Genomic DNA, 17,934 nt, shown 5'->3' with positions numbered 1-17,934 from the left:
TTCAGTCAAACGGCTTTTGGGCTTATGAATCTACTGAAGAATCTTATTAAAATAGTAGCGTCAGACAGAAACATCACACAGAAATGGTCAAGGGCCTTCCTGTAGGTCTTGAGACAGGCTGGGGCCTGGAACCTTTTACCATAGTGCTTGCACCCAGATAAATGTCTCCTAGAGGAACAAAATGCAAAGAAACTATAAGAGACTAAAAATAACTACATGCATGTGCAGTTAGGACAATTATGAATAAGATACAAAAAGGCCCCAAATCAACTGCCATTTCTGAGGTGCTGAGAGCAGGAGCAGAGTAGCATGCACCATCTCTGCCTAGGGTGCCACCAAGGGAGTGGGCAGGCCACCACTCCTCCTGCCTGATCCACCAATCGGCCCCACCCTCATCCTGTGTAAGGAACCAGCTTACCGTCCCCCTCCAGGAAGTGAGCATGGGCACTGTTTCTTGTTTTCACCCCTTCCTGCTGCAGCACGAGTCCCAGTAAAGCCTTGCCTGCATTCTTTGTCCAGCCTCTTATCAATTTCTATTGATTAAAGAGTCCAAGGACCTGAGTCGGTAACAGTCTCACCAGAAGACGATCAAGGAGGAAACCCAAAACACACTCACCAGTGCATCACCCACCACCTATATGCTTCCTCCCTCCAACCTCAGACTAAAGGATCTGGGAGGAAAAAGGTGGAAGAATATGTCTTTAGCCTCCGCCTTCCGCTACTGCTAAATAAGAATCCTCTTTCATCGTTTGGGACTTCAGCAATGGCTGAAGGATAACTGGTTTGGTCTGGGTCTTGTGCCTATTTTCACAACTTAGAAGCTCAGCTCTTTTCAGGGAGAATGTGCTCAGAAAAGTTCAGTCAAAGGCTTCACCTCCATGGGTGGTGCTCCTGTGCCCAGTAGACCCTCCTGAGAGGACTGAGGCAGCCCTGCCAATTTTCCCAGAGGAGTGGGAAATCTCTATTTTTCACTGGAAACTGCCAGAATTTTACATGTTGGTACCCAGTTTCGAAACATGTTTTACATCTGCCTGTGGCTGTGTGAGCTGCTGCTACCTCTCAAGGCCTCCGGTTTAGGGGCATGTCATGCAGGGGAGGACAGGCAGGTGTCCAGGTTGGGGGAAGGGACCCACATCTTGCCACTTCTGAGTTCCTCTTCTTCAGAGTCACGTGGCTGGTTTGCATCCCATGAATTCCAATAGAGAAGCAGTCATTTCTGAACGACTGTGGTTTCTACATTATTTGGGTTTGTGACCTGAGTCCAGAGCCAAACCTGGCTGGTTAATGGACAGCGAGAGGAGGTGACAACCCTGCTCTGCATGGCTCCTACCCGCAGTGGCCAAGGGCTGGGTTGGGTAAGCTCTCCGGCCCCATCCTTCCTTTCTTCTTCGGCATATAGCAGGAAGGTAAACAGCCTTGAACTTGCAGCTCTTTCATCCGCCAGGCAGAGGGGAGGGGAGGGCAAGTGCCGAGTGCAGATAATTACTTCAGATGGCAGCATGAGCCTGGGTATCCGGGTGAGCACTTGAAATGTCAAAGCCATGCAGCAAACCCTCCACAAACACCAATTTGACACTTTCACCCCTCTTGTTACAAGCAGAGATCTGAAACATCTAAGCAGGTGTGTCACTTTATTTTTATTTTTTTAAGCGAAGGGAGAACAGCCAGTTCATTTGCATGATCTCTAGCAGTTCTTTTCCAACGGAGCCAGACAGAGATACATGTTTAAGTGGTTGTCATGGAAACCAGAGAGCATTGCTCTCCCTCAAGGTCTGAAAGAAGGATGATGAAAAGTTTAAGCAATCACCATGGAAACGTAGAGGAGATACAAGGCGGGTTCAGATCCCAGCACACTAACAGATCAGTCTTCAGGTGCTGAGGTCCTGGTGGAAGGTGAATTCTGACTATTCACTGTGGCTTCCAGAATCAGGGCTGACCCAGAGGCCACATCCACAGTCATGGGCTCAGAGCATCCCAGGGGCTCAGCAGTGAGGTGAGTATGTCCCCCCAAAGCTCAGTCCTTCACTCTTCCTATTTCGAGGTTGACCTTGGGGCCTCTCTTGCTTATCCCTCCCTATGTTTTATTGCCTTCACTCCATCAGTTTCCTCAGCATGGCAGAAGCCCACAGATCTGCTGTCACAAAGTGGAACCCTGCTCAGGTCTGCAGGAGAAAAGACATTCGAAGCCCAGCCTGGTCTTTCTCTGGTCTTGACCAAGATGTGTTCCCTTTCATGTCTGTGAATAACCAAAAGAAGCAAGAGGTTCCTGCCTCCCATCACTGTAAGTAAAGAGATGCACCTGAAAGCATTTCCTATGTTGCAGAGCCTCTGTCCATTGTTGGCCTCTTCTCTTCATGGTCTCTTCCTCTTGCTGGGGGTGACCCTATGTGGGAATAGCTGGCTGACCTGAAGCTGAGTTCTGAGGCCCAGGAGTATGTAAAGGGGGGTCCCTAAGGGGCGGTGGAAGGGCTCCTACCAGAAATGGAGACTAGAACTACTTGGAAGGGGGCTGTGGAATGGGGTGAACCATCTACCCGCTCCTGACAGGATTATAGTCTCTCAGAGACCATTCAGAGGTGGGGGTGCTAGAGAGTGGAGGAGTGCGAGAGTGTGTGTGTGGGGGGACACATACATATCCGAATGAGCAATGACGTGGGTGGAGGACATGGTGGGGGAGTGTTGAGGGGGCGGATGGGGAGAGAGAAGGAAAAGGGCAGAGGAGGAAACACTTGGAGAGCTTGTCACTTCAGGATCCCTGCTCTCTGGTGCGTCAGGATTTAGAGCACTGCTTTGGGAGAGAGATGGATTTGTTAGGAATTCTGACTTCACAAATAAATCCATTCAATAAATATTTAGTGAGCACCTATTTACGTGCCATGCACTATTCTAAGTGTTAGGGACAAAACAGTGAAGGAAACAGACAAAACCCTTGCCTTTGAGGGGCTTGTCTTCTGATGAGGGAGGATGACAAAAAACAAACACAATAGATAAATTATATAGTATATTAAAAGATGATTAGATGCATCGATTTAAACAAGGGCAGAGTGGGAGAGTTCCTGTCGTGGTGCAGCGGAAACGAACCTGACTAGTACCCATGAGGATGTGGGTTTGATCCCTGGCCTTGCTCAGTGGGTTAAGGATCTGGTGTTGCTGAGACCTGGGGTGTAGGTCACAGACCTGGCTCAGATCCTGTGTTACTGTGGCTGTGGTGTAGGCCAGCAGCGGCAGCTCCAATATGACCCCGAGCCTGGGAACCTCCATATGCTGCAGGTGTGCCCCTAATCAAACAAAACAAAACAAAACAAAACAAAATAAGGGCAGATCAATGTAGGAAGGATAGGGAATGCCAGAGCCAGGAGCTGGGCTGTTGCCATATAGAACAGAGCAGACAAGGAGGCCTCACTGAGAAGTGACATTTGAGCAAAGACTTCAAGAGGCTGAGGGAGTGAGCAATGCAGACATTTTTAGGGAGAACTTTCCAGGCACAAGGAAGAAGCAGTGAAAACATTCTAAATATACTGAAGGAGCCAGTGTGACTGAGTGAGGGAAGGAGGGAAGGAGGAGACCAAGCCAGAGACGCAAGGGTTGGGGTGACACACAGGTCCCCCAAGGACTCCGACTTTTACTGAGATGGGGGCCCACTGGAGGATTTGGACAGGTCTGACTTCTCGTTTTACAGGGTATCTCTGGCTGCTTCATGGAGAAGAGACGACAGGGCAGGATGGAGGCAGGGAGAGGAGCGAGGCTGTTTCAGGAACCCAGGGAAGAGAGGGTGGTGATTCTCACTAGAGGGTAGCAGTGGGGCTGGGGAGCAGCAGCCAGAGTCTGGGTGTGTTATGAAGGTAGGGCCAGCAAGTTAGATGGGTTGTGAGAGAGGAGTCAAGGGTGACCATCAGACTTTGGCCAGAGCAACTGGAAGAATGGACTTCGAGCCAAATGAGATGGGGAAGACGGTGGGAGGAAGAAGATCTGGATTCAGGTTTGGGTTTAATTTCGATGCTCATGAGCTACCCAAGTGGAGGTGCCCTTGGGAGATAGATCCAAGGCAGCTGGAAATACCAGAGAGAAGTTCAGGGAGGGGGCTGGGCCAGAGATGTACTTTTGGGAATTGACAGCAGTGGTAGCGGAGCGCTCATCGCGGGGGTGCAGATGTGGAAGAGAAGAGGACCAAAGACTGAATGCTGGGGGCTCCGTCACTGCGTCATAGACACGAGTCATGGCGATGCAGACGACCAGTAAGGGAGAACGAGAAGGGGCTACAGGCAGGAAGGACGGGAAACCATGAGAGGTGGAGTCCTCACGCCAAGTGAGAGGACTGCAGGGAGGAAGCCAAGGGACCTGCGGCTCGTGTTGAGAGGGCAAGTGGGACGAGGACCGGTCACTGATTTCAGCAGCAGGAGGGGCACTGGTGGCCCTTACAAGAGTGACTTTAATGGCGTGGAGGGACACAGCTGGGTTGGAGTGGGTCTTAGACCAACTTGGAGGACAGGCGTAAGAAAGGGCAAGTCTTTCCAGGAGTTCTGCTCTAAGGGCTCCTCCCCATTCTCCTTCCGGAGAGAAACAGAAACTTCAACGATGTTGCGAGGGGCCGGGGTGGAGGAATTCTATAGTTGAGCTATCTAGGTTTCTAGACACACTAACAGGGGTTCAGAGCTGTAGCGGCCTCTGCTTCCCATGATGTGAGGTGAAGGAAGGGAGGGACAGGGGCTTAGAGCAAAAGGAAGATCTGTGACTTTGGGCTCATGTCCAACTTCCTCACTGAACTGGAGAGGGGGCTGAGGCCTGAGGTCACAGCTCTATGAGCAGCAGAGCCAGGGCTAGAGCCTGGAGATCCTTCTTCTGGGCTCGCTGATTTTTGTTCTGTCATAACAAACACTGAGTTTTGAGCTGCTTCTGGAGGCTGGCTTTCAGTTTCTTAAGATTCATATCCATCACGGTTCTAGAAAACGACCACTTCTTAGTTCCAAGAAAGTCTAATGAAAATTCCCAAGCGACTTCTTACCCAGAGCACATCTCTTTCCAACACTTCAGTGATTTCAATGTCAGTGAATCAGAAATTTACCAAGGAAGCTTTCCTTGAAAGACAATGTGGTTTGAAGGCTGCGAATCAGAGGTGGACAGGGCTGCTGTAAGATTCCTGTCAAGAAAGAAGCAAGCAGGTGTCTCACAGGCGGCTGAGACCTTGGGCATGACTCATTACTGATTTTCCATGATGTTCCGTGGCGACTAGAATGAGATTCTGAAGGAGAGGAGGAAAAAAAACCCTGAGGTTTCAGCTTCTCCAGAGCTCAGAAATGCTCGGGCCCAGCTCGGTGGTAAGGCTTCATAAAAGAAATGGCTGTTGTCATTACGTGGGTGGATGACTTGTGAGCTGCCGAAGATGGTGTTACATATTTTATTCACTTACGAATGCACTGCTTGGTGAAAGCAGGCCCTTAAAATCCAGGAGTGGGGCCAGGGATGGCTCTGAGAGGGGGAGGCAGAAAAGGTGAAGATCATTCCAGCGAATGAAATACCTGAGAAGGTCTCATGTAAGAAGAGACCCAAGTCGTAACTCCCCCTCGGTGATGAACATCCAATCCCTGCCTCCCCAGCCTCTCTCTCCCCCGCTTCCACTGGGCAGGGGGCAGACCTGCGTGTCTGGGTCTGGGCTCCTCACTGGTCCTTTCTCAGGCGGCTGCTGCTACTGCTGGGCATGCAGGGACCCCACCCCAAAGACAGAGGCGCCCTCTACCGGCTACAGCTTTCTCGCTGCTCTAGGGTGAATGATGACGTTTCAGAGACTTATTCCGCTCCAGGGTCAGAATCTCCTTTTGAAACGAAGCTGTCCCCAAACAAACTCCAAGGCCTGAGGGACAGGGCCTTACCAACCCAGGTCTAGGGAATAGGGCACTGAGGTCAGAAAAACTGGAGTCAGGTCCCAATTCCACTTCTTCCAGCTAAGTGACCTGATGGGCAAATCTCTTTGAACTTGCATGTGCTCACCTGTAGGATAAGAGTGGGTACACTTGATACCGTGAAGATCAAATCATTAATATAATACATGAGAATGGTTCTCAACCTTGGCTGCAAATTAAAGTCACTAGGAAGTGTCTAAAAAATACAGAGGAGTTTCCATCGTGGCTCAGCGGAAACGAATCTGACTAGCATCCATGAGGGTGTAGGTTCCATCCCTAACCTCCATCAGTGGCTCAAGGATCCGGTGTTGCTGTGACCTGTGGTGTAGGTCACAGATGTGGCTCAGGTCCTGCATTGCTGTGGCTGTGGTGTAGGCTGGCAGCTCTAGCTCCAATTCAACCCCTAGCCTGGGAACTTCCATATGCTACGAGTGCGGCCCTAAAAGACAAAAACAAAAACAAAAAACAAAAAAACACAAACGCTTGGGTCACAGCCCTTGAACAGTGCTTTTAATCTTGACCATGTATTAGAATCATTGGGGGAGCTTTTAAAAGTCCCAATGCCCAGGCTTTATCCCAAACCAATTAAGCCAGAATCTCTGAGGGCAAGACCCAGGTAGTAATAAGACTTTATAAAGTCCCCCAGATAATTCCTAAGGGCAGCCAAGACAGAACCACTGATGAATATGGAAGTTCTTTATAAATTAGTAAGTACCAAGCACATGTAAGGAGGCATCACCAGCATCAGCTTGAAAATTAAATATGATAATATTGACGTTGAATAATTGGATGGGACTTTCCAACACACTCTCAAGAACTTCACAAATCAGGGTGAAGTTTAATAAAGTAAGTGTGAAGAATTAGGATCTTCAAAGGGCAAGTTATTACAAAATAATTATAAAGACAGACTAACACAGAAAAGATAGAAAAATTAGCAAAAAACATACTATTGTCATTAAAGGAGGCCCCTTGGACTTGACATGTACACAAGGTACCCGCAGATCTTTTCAAAGGCAGCCTGATTCAGTAATCGAAGGGGTGGCTGTCACTTTGCATTTCTTTCCTTTTTTTTTTCTTTTTATGGTAGCACCTGCAGCACATGGAAGTTTCCGGGGCTAGGGCTAAATTGGAGCTGCAGGTGCAGACCTACGCCACACGCACAGCAACACAGGATCCAAGCCACATCTATAACCTACACCACTGTTTGTGGTGTAGCCCAATCCTTAATCCACTGAGTGAGGTCAGGGATCAAACCTGTATAGTCGTGCACACTACATTGGGTCTGTAACCCGCTGAGCCACAATAGGAACTCCAACACTTTGCATTTCTAACAGGCTCCCAAGTGACATCATTGTTGTAGTCTGGAGATTACAAGCACAGGTTTTGGAGACAGACCTGAGTTCAAGTTCTTGGCCTTCCAGGTCCAAGTTGCATGGCTCAGGCAGTAGCCATTCTTTAACTTTTGTAGTTAGTAACCCCCTCTCTCTGTTCCCACTCTGGAAAGCACCCCCTCCCACACACTAATCAGGTGGTTTGAATGGGCACTGCCAGGTTCTTTTTGTCCCTGCCCTCCCTTGGTCACTTGGATAATGATTTTCCCAAAGATGGGCCAAACTGGCCAATGAGAACCTTCCCAGGGGTGGTTGAATGAGGGACCAGGAGCATCAGCTGGGCTCTGTTGGTGGCTAAGCTGTGTGAGGCTGGGCTCGCTGTCACCTGGGGGGACCGATGTGCAGAGGGAATCAGGTGGGAGAAAAACAGAAGTGGAGCAGCATTTGAGTCCCTGCTCCTAGTAGCTCCCAGCTCAGAGCTGCTTTCCTGCCCTTCTCAGGCTATATGAAACAACCAACGAATTCAACTTTTCGCTTGTGTCAGTCTGAGTTGGGTTTCGTTCAACACACACACACACACACACACACACACACACACACACACACACACATCCTGAACGATACCCCAGGACGGTTTAATTATTCTGCACCTTAGTTTACTCACCTGTGAGATGGAGCTAATAGTAGAATCTAATCTAAGATTATTATGGTGATGAAATAAAATGATACAAGGGAGTTCCCATTGTGGCTCAGTGGGTTAAGAACCTGGTATAGTGTTCGTGAGGATGCAGGTTCAATCTCTGGCCTTGTGCAGTGGGTTAAGGATCCAGTGTTGTCACAAGATGTGGCTCGGATCCCGTGTTGCTGTGGCTGTGGCACAGGCCTGCACCTGCAGCTCTGATTGGACCAGTAGCCCAGAGCTTCCATGTGCCACAGGTCTGGCTGTTAAAAAAAAAAAAAATTAAAACCCCCCCACAATACACGGCAGGAACTTAGCATAGTGCCTGGCACTAAGTGTTCTAGGTGGAATCCTCCAGGGTGAGTTAGAGGTTGCGTCTATTTCAGACCATGAGCTGGTATTCAGGGGATAATCTAATGTAAAGGAATTGGTTCCTGGTTCAGCCAACTTTTCAGAGTTCATCTGGTGCCAGGATATACGTCCTCAGTCTGGTCCAGACAAAATGACTCTGAGTGAACAGCCCAGACTTGCCCTGCCACATGCCCTATGCCAAAGACCCAGGTTCAGCCTGGTCAAACCCCTGCCCAGACTGCTGGGGCTGGGGGCTCTAAGAGGGAGGGCTGGATTGGGACCTGGGTTCTCCCTTGGCCTTTCTCTGAATTCACTTGATCCAAGTTCAGCTTCTAGAAAATCCAAACGTCTTCAGGTTCTGGGTCTTCCTGTTGCCATTACTGACAAATGTTATATCCAGCATGAATTTTGAATTCTTAGAAACTCCCAAATCCCCCTTCATACAAATGCCCCAACCACTGTTTTATGTCAATATCGCTGTATATTTTATATCATGTAGCACATCAGGGCTGCTCAAATGGTATGGCCTGAGATTGCCTGGAGCAGATTTTGCTCTTATTTCACCTCAACAAATATCAATCGAGTTTTTGGTACACGTAAAGCCTGTGAAAGGCGTGCCTCCCTCCCTCTGTCTCTCCAACAGCTTAGCGTGAGGCTTATAAAACTCAGCAGTGGGAGGTTGTCCCATTTTGAGCTGCACTGGGAGTTATTATCAAAGTATGGGATGCCTGTGGCAATGCAAAGATTCTAAAGGTGGGAGACAGCCAAGGATCTGACACACACACACACACACACACACACACACACCACACACACACACACACACGGTGAACCTGAGAGAAGTGTATGTAAGCAGTACCTATGACTAGAGCAGTGGGCTCATGATTGGAGCTTGAGATAACGGCGTTGATAGAATCGTAGTAGTTCAGCTAGAGATGAAAAAAAAAAAGAAAATGCAAATTAATATGAAGATCACACAGCAGGTGAAGAAGAGTTGGTAACTATATATAAGGTGATGTTTCGACACACATTTCAAGAGGGAGAAAGGAACGCCCTGTCCACAGGACAGGTGCGTCTTTCAAAACTGCATTTGCGTGTGGGCGGACGCGGGCAGGTGGCAAGGTGGTGCCAAGTGCATGGGGACTGTTTCCCTTTATGCTCGCTCAAGGCTAACACCAGAACAAGTGATTCCTGCGTGGCCTATCTGATAGACCGTGCGGAAGTGTCTACGACCTTGTTTAGATATTTCTGAGAAAATCAGAATGCTGCCTGCACAGCCGCGGGGGTTTCACAGAGAAACCAGCGTATTTTTCACTGTAAATCAGAGTTAAATTGGAAGCTATGCTGAGTGTCGTACTGGGAAGGATAAAGGCCTCTTTCCTGCTCTCTTTGGAAGTGGAGCACCAGGCTTTGAGGCAGATGTGTTGGGATTGGGGAACCAGAGCTTTCAGACAGGACCCTGAATGGGGGCCAGGGCCATTTGTGGGGCAAGGAACCAGACTCGGTGGATTTGAGGAGTTCCTCTGCCCTCAGGCCACCTTCTCCCGCTGCAGAAGTCCTTAGTAAGAATATGAGCATGTAAACCTGGGGCAAAGCCACCACACTGTTGACAGAGCACCGTGTTAGTTACACAGGGTGATTCCCTACTGTTTGGACCTTCCAGGCACTATGCCTGGTTTAGAGGAGGAGAAGAGAAGAGAGAGAACTCCTGAGTTGAACCCCCACGGAATGCGGAAACCACAGACCCAAAGAGTTGGGAGGAAGGGGGGTGGGTTCTGGAGTTGGGGTGTGGTCCAGAGCAGTCCACTGAGCCCAGAACTGCCCTCTGCCGTTTCCCCATGGGAACAGGCTCCCTGGAAGCAGGTGACCCCTCAGGAAGGTCCTGAACACAGGCTCTGAAGTGCAGGGAGAGAAAGAAGGACGCAGCCCCGGGGAATTCTCCCACCTGACAGTGGCTCTCTGCCGGGCCTTGTTTTCTCCCCACCCCCGCTTCTGTGTGTGGTCATCCCTGGGCAGCACCGGCTCTGGGTCTCAGTTCTGTTCCTTCCACTTCTGGAAGGACTGAAGAGGGCAGTCAGAGAAGGTGGGCTGGCCAGGAGGGCCATCTGGGGGGTGGTAAATCAGGGAGACAAAGTGTCTACACTCCATAAAAGCACAGCTCCACTTTGCTAAGTGCAAGAAGCTGGGCACAAAAGGTCATATATGATTCTATTTACAGAAAATGGCTAAAAAAGCAAGTCTATAGAAATAGAAAGATTAGTGGTTGCCTGAGCTGGAAGGAGGAACTGGGATTAACTGCACGTGGTTAAGAGGGATCTAATTGGGGTGATGGAAATGTTCTTAAACTGGATTGTGGTGAAAACTGCACAGCTCGGTTACCTTATCTACAGTCATTAATTGTACACTTAAAATGGGTGAATTTTATGATAGGTAAATTGTACCTCAAACAAGTTGAAGGAAGAAACGTTGTTCCAACCAACTTTGAGAAATATATCATATTATGCGGCAATTTTACAAGTGCTTATTCAGCCAGACTACTGTTTTCCTTTAATACCTGTCTTTCTTTCCTTCTTTTTCTTTCTTCCTTCCTTCCTCCCCGCCTCCCTCCCTTCCTTCCAGGCATGCAGAAGTTCCTGGGCCAGGGATCCATCCCTCACCAGAGCAGCGACAATGTTAGATCCTTAACACGCTGAGCCACCAGGGAACTCCTACATCTAGCTTTCTTATAATTCACATTTCCTTTCTACTGTAAGAGTGGTATTCTATTCTCTTTAAGTTTGAAATTTTGTGGATCTTCATCTTCTAGACAAGTGCCATTTTCTGAGTTCATTTTTCTCCTTCTTTAATTTTCATTTTCACTTAGCAAATAAGTTAGGCTCTTTTCCATTCATCCAATATTTCCTGCCTTTCTTTTCTTGCATAAGTCTTCTTATTAAAAATATCTCTACCTAGTTTAAACCTGATGTGTTTAAAAAGAGATGAGCTGTTTGTCCTCCGAGAGATTTCTCATCAATCCTGAAGGACCTGGCCCTCCCTCCTGCATGTCCACTCTGCATTTGGTTTCTGGGCTGTCTTTTTTGGTGGGAGCCATGCCCATGGCATGTGGAAGTTCCCAGGCCAGGGACTGAACCAGTGCCACAGCAGTGACCCGAGACACCACAGTGACAATGTTCGATCCTTAACTCGATAGGCCACCAGGGAACTCCTCTGGGTTGTATTTTTTTTTCTCTCAATTTAAAGTGTATGATTTTATGGGTTTTAGCGTATTCAGAGTTGTGCACCATCACCATTTTCAATTTTAAAACATCTGCATCACTTCAAAAAGAAACCCCATACCTATTAAAATCCACTCCCCATTTGCTCCCGATTTCCTCATCTCTAGGCAACCACTAATCTGCTTTTTTATCCATGTGGATTTGCCTATCCCGGACATTTCATATAAATGGAATCATATGACATGGGTCTTTTGTGACAGGCTGTTTTCACTCAGCATAATGCTTTCGAGTGTCGTTCATGTTACAGCATGTATCATTACTTCATTCCTTTTAGTGTCAAATGATATTTTGTTGTACCGATGGACCAAATTGGGTTTATCTGTTCATCAGGTGATGGACATTTGAACTATTCTACTTTTTGGCTATTATGAATAATTCTGCTAGGAACATTCATGTAAAAGTTTTAGTGTGGACATATGTTTGCATTTTTCTTGGTTATAATGGGCTGACTGAACATAAAGGACAATGTTCTGCTTTTTCATGCACTTGGGAAACACGAATTTCACTTGTCAGAGCCAGAGAAATCCCAGGGAAACAACTCTCAGGTCTAGAGTCACATTATGGGCCCCAAGACACTTGGGTCATCTGAGTTGGTGCTAGCTTCTACGAGAGAAAGGAAAACACATCTGCTATCTTCAGACCATGGTGCAAAACTCCCAAAACAAACATGCCAGGAAGTTCAAATTGATTATTTTCACTCACTTCTAGAAATGTGGTATTTATCAACCTTTGTGCCATTCTGGTATCTCATGGGACATTTATTTTTATTTGTTTTCAGCTAGGTTAACGAAGTTACCTCAGGACCAGTGGTGACATTAAAGAACATATGTACTGTTATTTATTTGATTGTACCTGTGATATCCTATTTCATTGTCCCTGTGATAGTGGAGAGGCAGGCTGACCAATTATAATTCACATTTAAACTTTTTTTTTTTTTTTTTTTTACCTGAGTAACCCAGTCTCCGTGCACTTTCCAGCGGATGTAATTCACATTTGGAGAATTCACAGCATTATTAATGCTAATGTTTGGCATGTTCTCAACTTTGGGCAGCTTCTTCCAAGTTCTAAGAGGAAAAACATAAAAATCACAAAAGGATAAGAATGAATGCCCCTCCCACACCCTGTTCGCTCCAACCAGGAGCCTTTTCGTAGACCAACCTTCCTGTCAGGAGTTCTCCCCTCTTCTCCTTGGCGCATATAAATTCTCCCCATTCATTGTGACCTCAATAAATCCTCCATGGGAACCTCTCTATGTGCCAGGCCATTTAATCACTCCCTTTTCTGGGCTCCAGGAGGGTTGAGCATGGAGTTGATGCGTGATGTGTGCAGCTCTTATTTTCTCATTCAGATGTGTACAATCCAGAGTCAAGGGTGCCTCCTTTGGAGCCTCACGAGGCCCATTAGAGAGCAGGGACTCAACCAAAGCTGACTGGCTGAGGACTCCAATGGGTATCCTTGTGTATTCTAGTGGGAGTCTGAACAGCCTTTTAGAAGAAGACATTGAGCTTTCAAGTATCATGAAGGCAGAAAGAATTTAGAGGTGGCATCAGTGACCTCGCATGTTATAAAAGATCTGTAGTTATTGATTAATTCACATGAGTGCTCTGAGGACAGACTGTCCTTCCCACAGCCAAAGTAGAAACAAAGCACTGAGCATAACAAGGAATGAATAATTGTGGAGGACCCACGGTTGTCTCCTTTCTTCCCTGCCAAAAAAAATCAAGGCAGAGAGCCCTTGATTTCAGGGGTGTCATGTGACTCAGTTTTGATCAATGAGATAAGCAGAAATCAGCAGAGGAGCTCTAGGAAAATATTTTGCTTTCATAAAAGGTGAAAATACTGTGAGATAGTCTCTTTTTCTCTTGTCTCTCTCATTTTTCTTTCTTACTTTTCCTCTTGCCTGGATGGTGTGGATCTTTCTGATTTTGAACACAGTTGAGATGTGAGCTATCTGGAGCGATAGCAGCCATTATGAGACCATGAGGCCATGGGCTGTAGGACAGAAAGCCAATTATGGTAAGGACAGTGAAGTGACGTGAGATTAAAGGTGCCTGAGACACCACTGATAAGCTAAACAATGCAGCAATCACTTATATCCTGATACTTTTGTTAATGAAAGAAAGATAAACTCCTTATGCGAGTTGGTCATTTTTTTAAATGTTATTATAATAGCAAACATTTATCGACTTATTATGTGTCAAGCACTATTCCAAGCATTTTACACATATTAACTCATTTACTCCATCTTAATATAACTTTATGAGATAGCCATTATTATTGTTCCTTCACAGGGAAGAAACTGAGGCACAGAAAGATATTAAAGAACTTGCCAAAGTTACTAAGCAGCAGGTTCAGGATTCAAGCCCAGGAAGCCTGGATGGCAGCTTGAAGCATTCTTAACAGATAAGTGTACACAGCAGTCTACAATGGATGTTCTCATAGCTTAACAAATGACAGAACTGTGGAACTGTTTAGAGCTTGGAGGGATCCTTTGAGATGACCTTGAAAATATCAGAATAGATGGTACCTGGAACGGTGATCATGCATGTGATAGGTGTATGTATCACTGAAGCCTGCAGGTAAGATGCTTTTATACATACTGTCAGCAATTACAGAAGTACACTGGATTTCCCAAAGCTGTTTCAATATTGCTTTTTTCCTCTGGTAATTATTTTCTCATTTAATCAGTTACGTCTTAGTAAAGTTCCCTCTGCACTGTTTGCTAGTATGGTAGTATATTTTTTCATTTAAATTGCTCATTACTTTTGACTCCTTTTTCAAGTATTAAATTTGTAAATTTCAATACATCAAAAGTTATTTCTTGAGAATCTTCTGCTATGGTGGCCCTATCAGAACAATGGGAGAGACCCTTTAAATTGGCCATTGGGCAGCACTCCCACTCACTTTGGCTATAACCCCTGCTGGACTGTCTCATATTGTAGAGGGTGAGAGAGTATCCATGTCAAGACTCAGTTTCTTTCCAAATGATAGGTGCATCTTTGCCTGATGAAACTTTTCACTGCTGAGTTTTCTTGAACTTTCCATCCAAAGCTCCTCATCTCCTACCCCCAAGCCAAAAAAGTCAGAGAGCTATAGACTGAGCTGATTTCAAATTTCAGAACTCACAAGACCCATTACTCATTTTGTGTCTGCTTTCAGATCACAGGCACTTCACAAACCAATCCAACTGCCTGACACTCTCCATTTGCCCGTGGTATTGTTTTTTAAGATTTATATTATGGTTTAGATTCACTGGCTTCTATTACAAAACCCCAATGAATCTGATCTCACTGGTTAATGGAACTTCTCTCTTTAAAAAGTAATTTTCAAGAAGCAGTTGAAAAAGCCTGCTATTGTTACTTTATGAAGTGTCTGTTCTCCAACAATAAAAAAGATAACAAGCACGTCTCCTCCTCGGCATGCACATTTCTCTGTGGTACTTTGAGAATCCTTCAACTCACTTGTTCTGTCAATTAATCTTCTCTCGTTTAAATTTCCCTCAAATAAAAATTTTTTGGACCCACTTTGATTCACCTCTCCATAATACCATTCATCATCTGTGTTACCTTTCTCCGGATACATTTAATCTCTGGGAAGGAAATTTCATGGCAGAAAATGGGGCAGAAGTGAAAACCTGGCCAAGTTTTCAGACTTAGATTAAGAAGATGGTCATGGTGATCAGCCATTAGAGGTACTGACTTTAAAACATACTTCATACTTTAAGAGATAAAGCTTGAGGAAAAGCCTTTAAACTCCTTGGAATTACTGCTTGGAAACACGGATTCAGTCTCCTGTGCACAGATTAATTGCTGGGGATGAAGTCTCTAAAAAAGGATTTGATTGTAATTTATAGTTCATTCTGATAATCATTTCTGTGTAAATTTTCTTAATTCAGAGGAGACTCATACTATGTTTTTTAAAATCTCTACCATGCATAAAGCAGATAGATTTATTGGGATACTTATGACAAAAGCTGTTCTTTTTTGAAGGCATCTATGGGGCGATTTAAATAGTCTTTCCTCTATCAGTTTTTCATCTACTCTGAAATCAGTTTGGTTAGGTCTGGATCAACAGTTCTGCATGGTGTAGGCTTGATGAATTTGAGTACATTTATGTCATCAGCCAGTTGTTCACCTCAGACTTCATCTTTCAGCTTGTCAGAAAAATAACCTAACACTTATCCAGGCACCAGTACAAAATGCCAAGGAAGCAGGGACCGGAGGAGGCCGTCACTGCAAATGAAACCTCAAGTCCCCTGCTCCAGGGTCCCTGAGAGGTAATGAAGTGTGGCATCTTTCCATACTTCGAGGGCATGGCATCACGGCTCTGTGGCTGTGGAAGGCCTATTCACGCTTGCTCCTAACAGATACACAGGGAAACTGTTTCACTCTGCCCATGTGGAGGGGTAGGGGTAGGGGTAGGGGTGTCTATTACAGGGCAAAGCTATGACAAATTCATGCCCCTTCACCCAGATGCAACTAAAGGATAATGTGAATTGTCCTGCTGTGACCCTTTAGAAGGAGTAATTCCTGGAATTATTACCAGTACCTTTTCTTTTCCATTCCTCTCCCAAAGGTGTCCTTGTATTATATCTTTGAGCAAATGAATGAACATCTCTTCTCAAAGTGAAACAAGTAATGCCAAGTGAATCTCAGCCAGGAGAAGGTTTAGTGACTCAGAACTCTGTTCTCACTGTGCTCTGTGCAAGGGATCTTCTCTAAGACTTGGATGAACACAGAGAAATACTGTTAAATTTACTGATGACACAAAGGTGAGAGAGGGGGAGACGGAGAGAGAGGGAGATAATTTACTGGATGGTATTATTAGCATTTAAAATTATTTTAACCAAAAAGAATAAGAATGCAAAAAAAAAAAAAACACAATGAAATGAAATTCAGAAGAATAAAAACCTTGGATTTAGGTTTAAAACATAAATTTATAAGGAAAGAATGAGGGATACATGGCTTCAGAGGAGGCAATATGCCAGTGGGTAAAACACTGGTGGGCAGTGTGATGCCTTGAGGTACCCAGTCCTGAGCAGCTGGAACATTTTCCAGAAGGGATGCCAGGATGGCAGGATATCTTGAAATGAGATCCATATGAAGGACAGCTGAGAAAACTAGAATAGTTTACCTGGGAGAAGAGTTTTTTTTTCCTTTTCTTTTTCTGTTTGGAAGTTCCCAGGCTAGGGGTCGAATTGGAACTGCAGCTGCCATCCTATACCACAGCCACAGCATAGCAGGATCCAAGCCACATCCTCGACCTACACCACAGCTCACAGCACCAGACCCTTAACCCACTGAGCAAGGTCAGGGATTGAACCCGAATCCTCATGGATACTAATTGGGTTCTTAACCTGGTGAGCCACAAAAGGAACTCTGAGAAGACTTAACAGTCATCTTCAAATACCTGAAAAATCTGGATTTTTTTTTTTGAAGTTACATTTTACTTATTTTTCTTTTCCTTTTTACAAAATTTATTTTTACCTTAGTTATATGCAGTTGCTTGGCAAATCAAATAATTCTCCAGGTTTAAGAAACTTGACCCCTCTCTTCATTTCCATCCCAGAAGGCTTGTGAATCTCCTTCTTCTTTTTTCTTTTTGGCCTTGCCTGCAGCATGTGGAAGTTCCCAGGCCAGGGATGGCGCCTGCTCCACAGCAGTAACCCAAGCCTCTGCAGTGACAATGTGGGATCCTTAATCTGCTGTGCCATTTCCTTCTTTCAGATGATTATTTGGTATCTAGTCCATGTTTCTAAAAAGCATGCTTGCATTGCTTCCTCTTGGTTTTTCAATTATCTTTCGACACTGGACTCCCATTTACTTCGGCTTCTAAGTACTTGGCATTCTTTAACCAACCATTTCAATCTCCTTTCAAGATATTCAGCTCCATCAGAGAGTCATTCCATTGGTTCTTTCTTTTTCCATTGATTTTTATTTTTCCCATTACAGTTGTTTTATAGTGTTCTGTCAACTATCTCCTGTACAGCAAAGTGACCCAGTCACACAAAAACATGGAACGCTTCACGAATTTGCACATCATCCTCACACCCTCATGCTAACCTTCTCTGTATCATTCCAATTTTAGTATACGTGCTGCTGAAGCGAGCACTGGTTCTGTCTTCTGAGGGGTGCCCAGTATCTGGGTACCAGTAGCCATCTTTGGTCTGTGGGGGAGGAAAAATAATTTTTCCTAGATCCTTCCAATGGGTTCTTGGCTAAGACCCCATTCCTGCTTCCCATAATAAAAGACAGATTAAGAGAAGACCAAACAAGTTTAATAACATATATACCTTCTGCATACATGGGAGACACTCAGGGAAACTAACTCCTCCACAGGCCCAAGTCATCACCTTAAACACCATCTTCAGCTACAGACAAAAGAAGATGCGGGTCGGGGAG

The 17,934-nt window shown here is 45.6% G+C and overlaps 1 protein-coding gene and 1 long non-coding RNA gene across 2 annotated transcripts in view; one reads left to right on the top strand and one right to left on the bottom strand.

The window, feature by feature from the left end:
- Nucleotides 1-17,934, bottom strand: part of LOC102159067 — a 124,611-nt gene that overhangs the window by 45,375 nt on the left and 61,302 nt on the right. The window contains exons 12-13 of the mRNA XM_021065551.1: nt 12,480-12,597; nt 9,118-9,187 (exon numbers count right to left, since the gene is read on the bottom strand). Of these exons, the coding sequence (XP_020921210.1) occupies nt 9,118-9,187; nt 12,480-12,597 (188 nt within the window). The remainder of the gene's footprint in view (nt 1-9,117; nt 9,188-12,479; nt 12,598-17,934) is intronic.
- On the top strand, nt 1,432-16,411 carry LOC110255802. The gene is made up of 3 exons (XR_002336647.1): nt 1,432-1,993; nt 2,103-2,281; nt 13,825-16,411. It is a non-coding gene; the product is annotated as an uncharacterized LOC110255802 (long non-coding RNA).

This window comes from Sus scrofa, chromosome 11 (assembly GCF_000003025.6).
Source record: "Sus scrofa isolate TJ Tabasco breed Duroc chromosome 11, Sscrofa11.1, whole genome shotgun sequence".
Lineage (NCBI taxonomy): Eukaryota > Metazoa > Chordata > Mammalia > Artiodactyla > Suidae > Sus > Sus scrofa.
The sequence above is the reverse complement of the archived record's forward strand: the minus strand, read 5'-3'. Positions and strand labels throughout refer to the sequence as shown.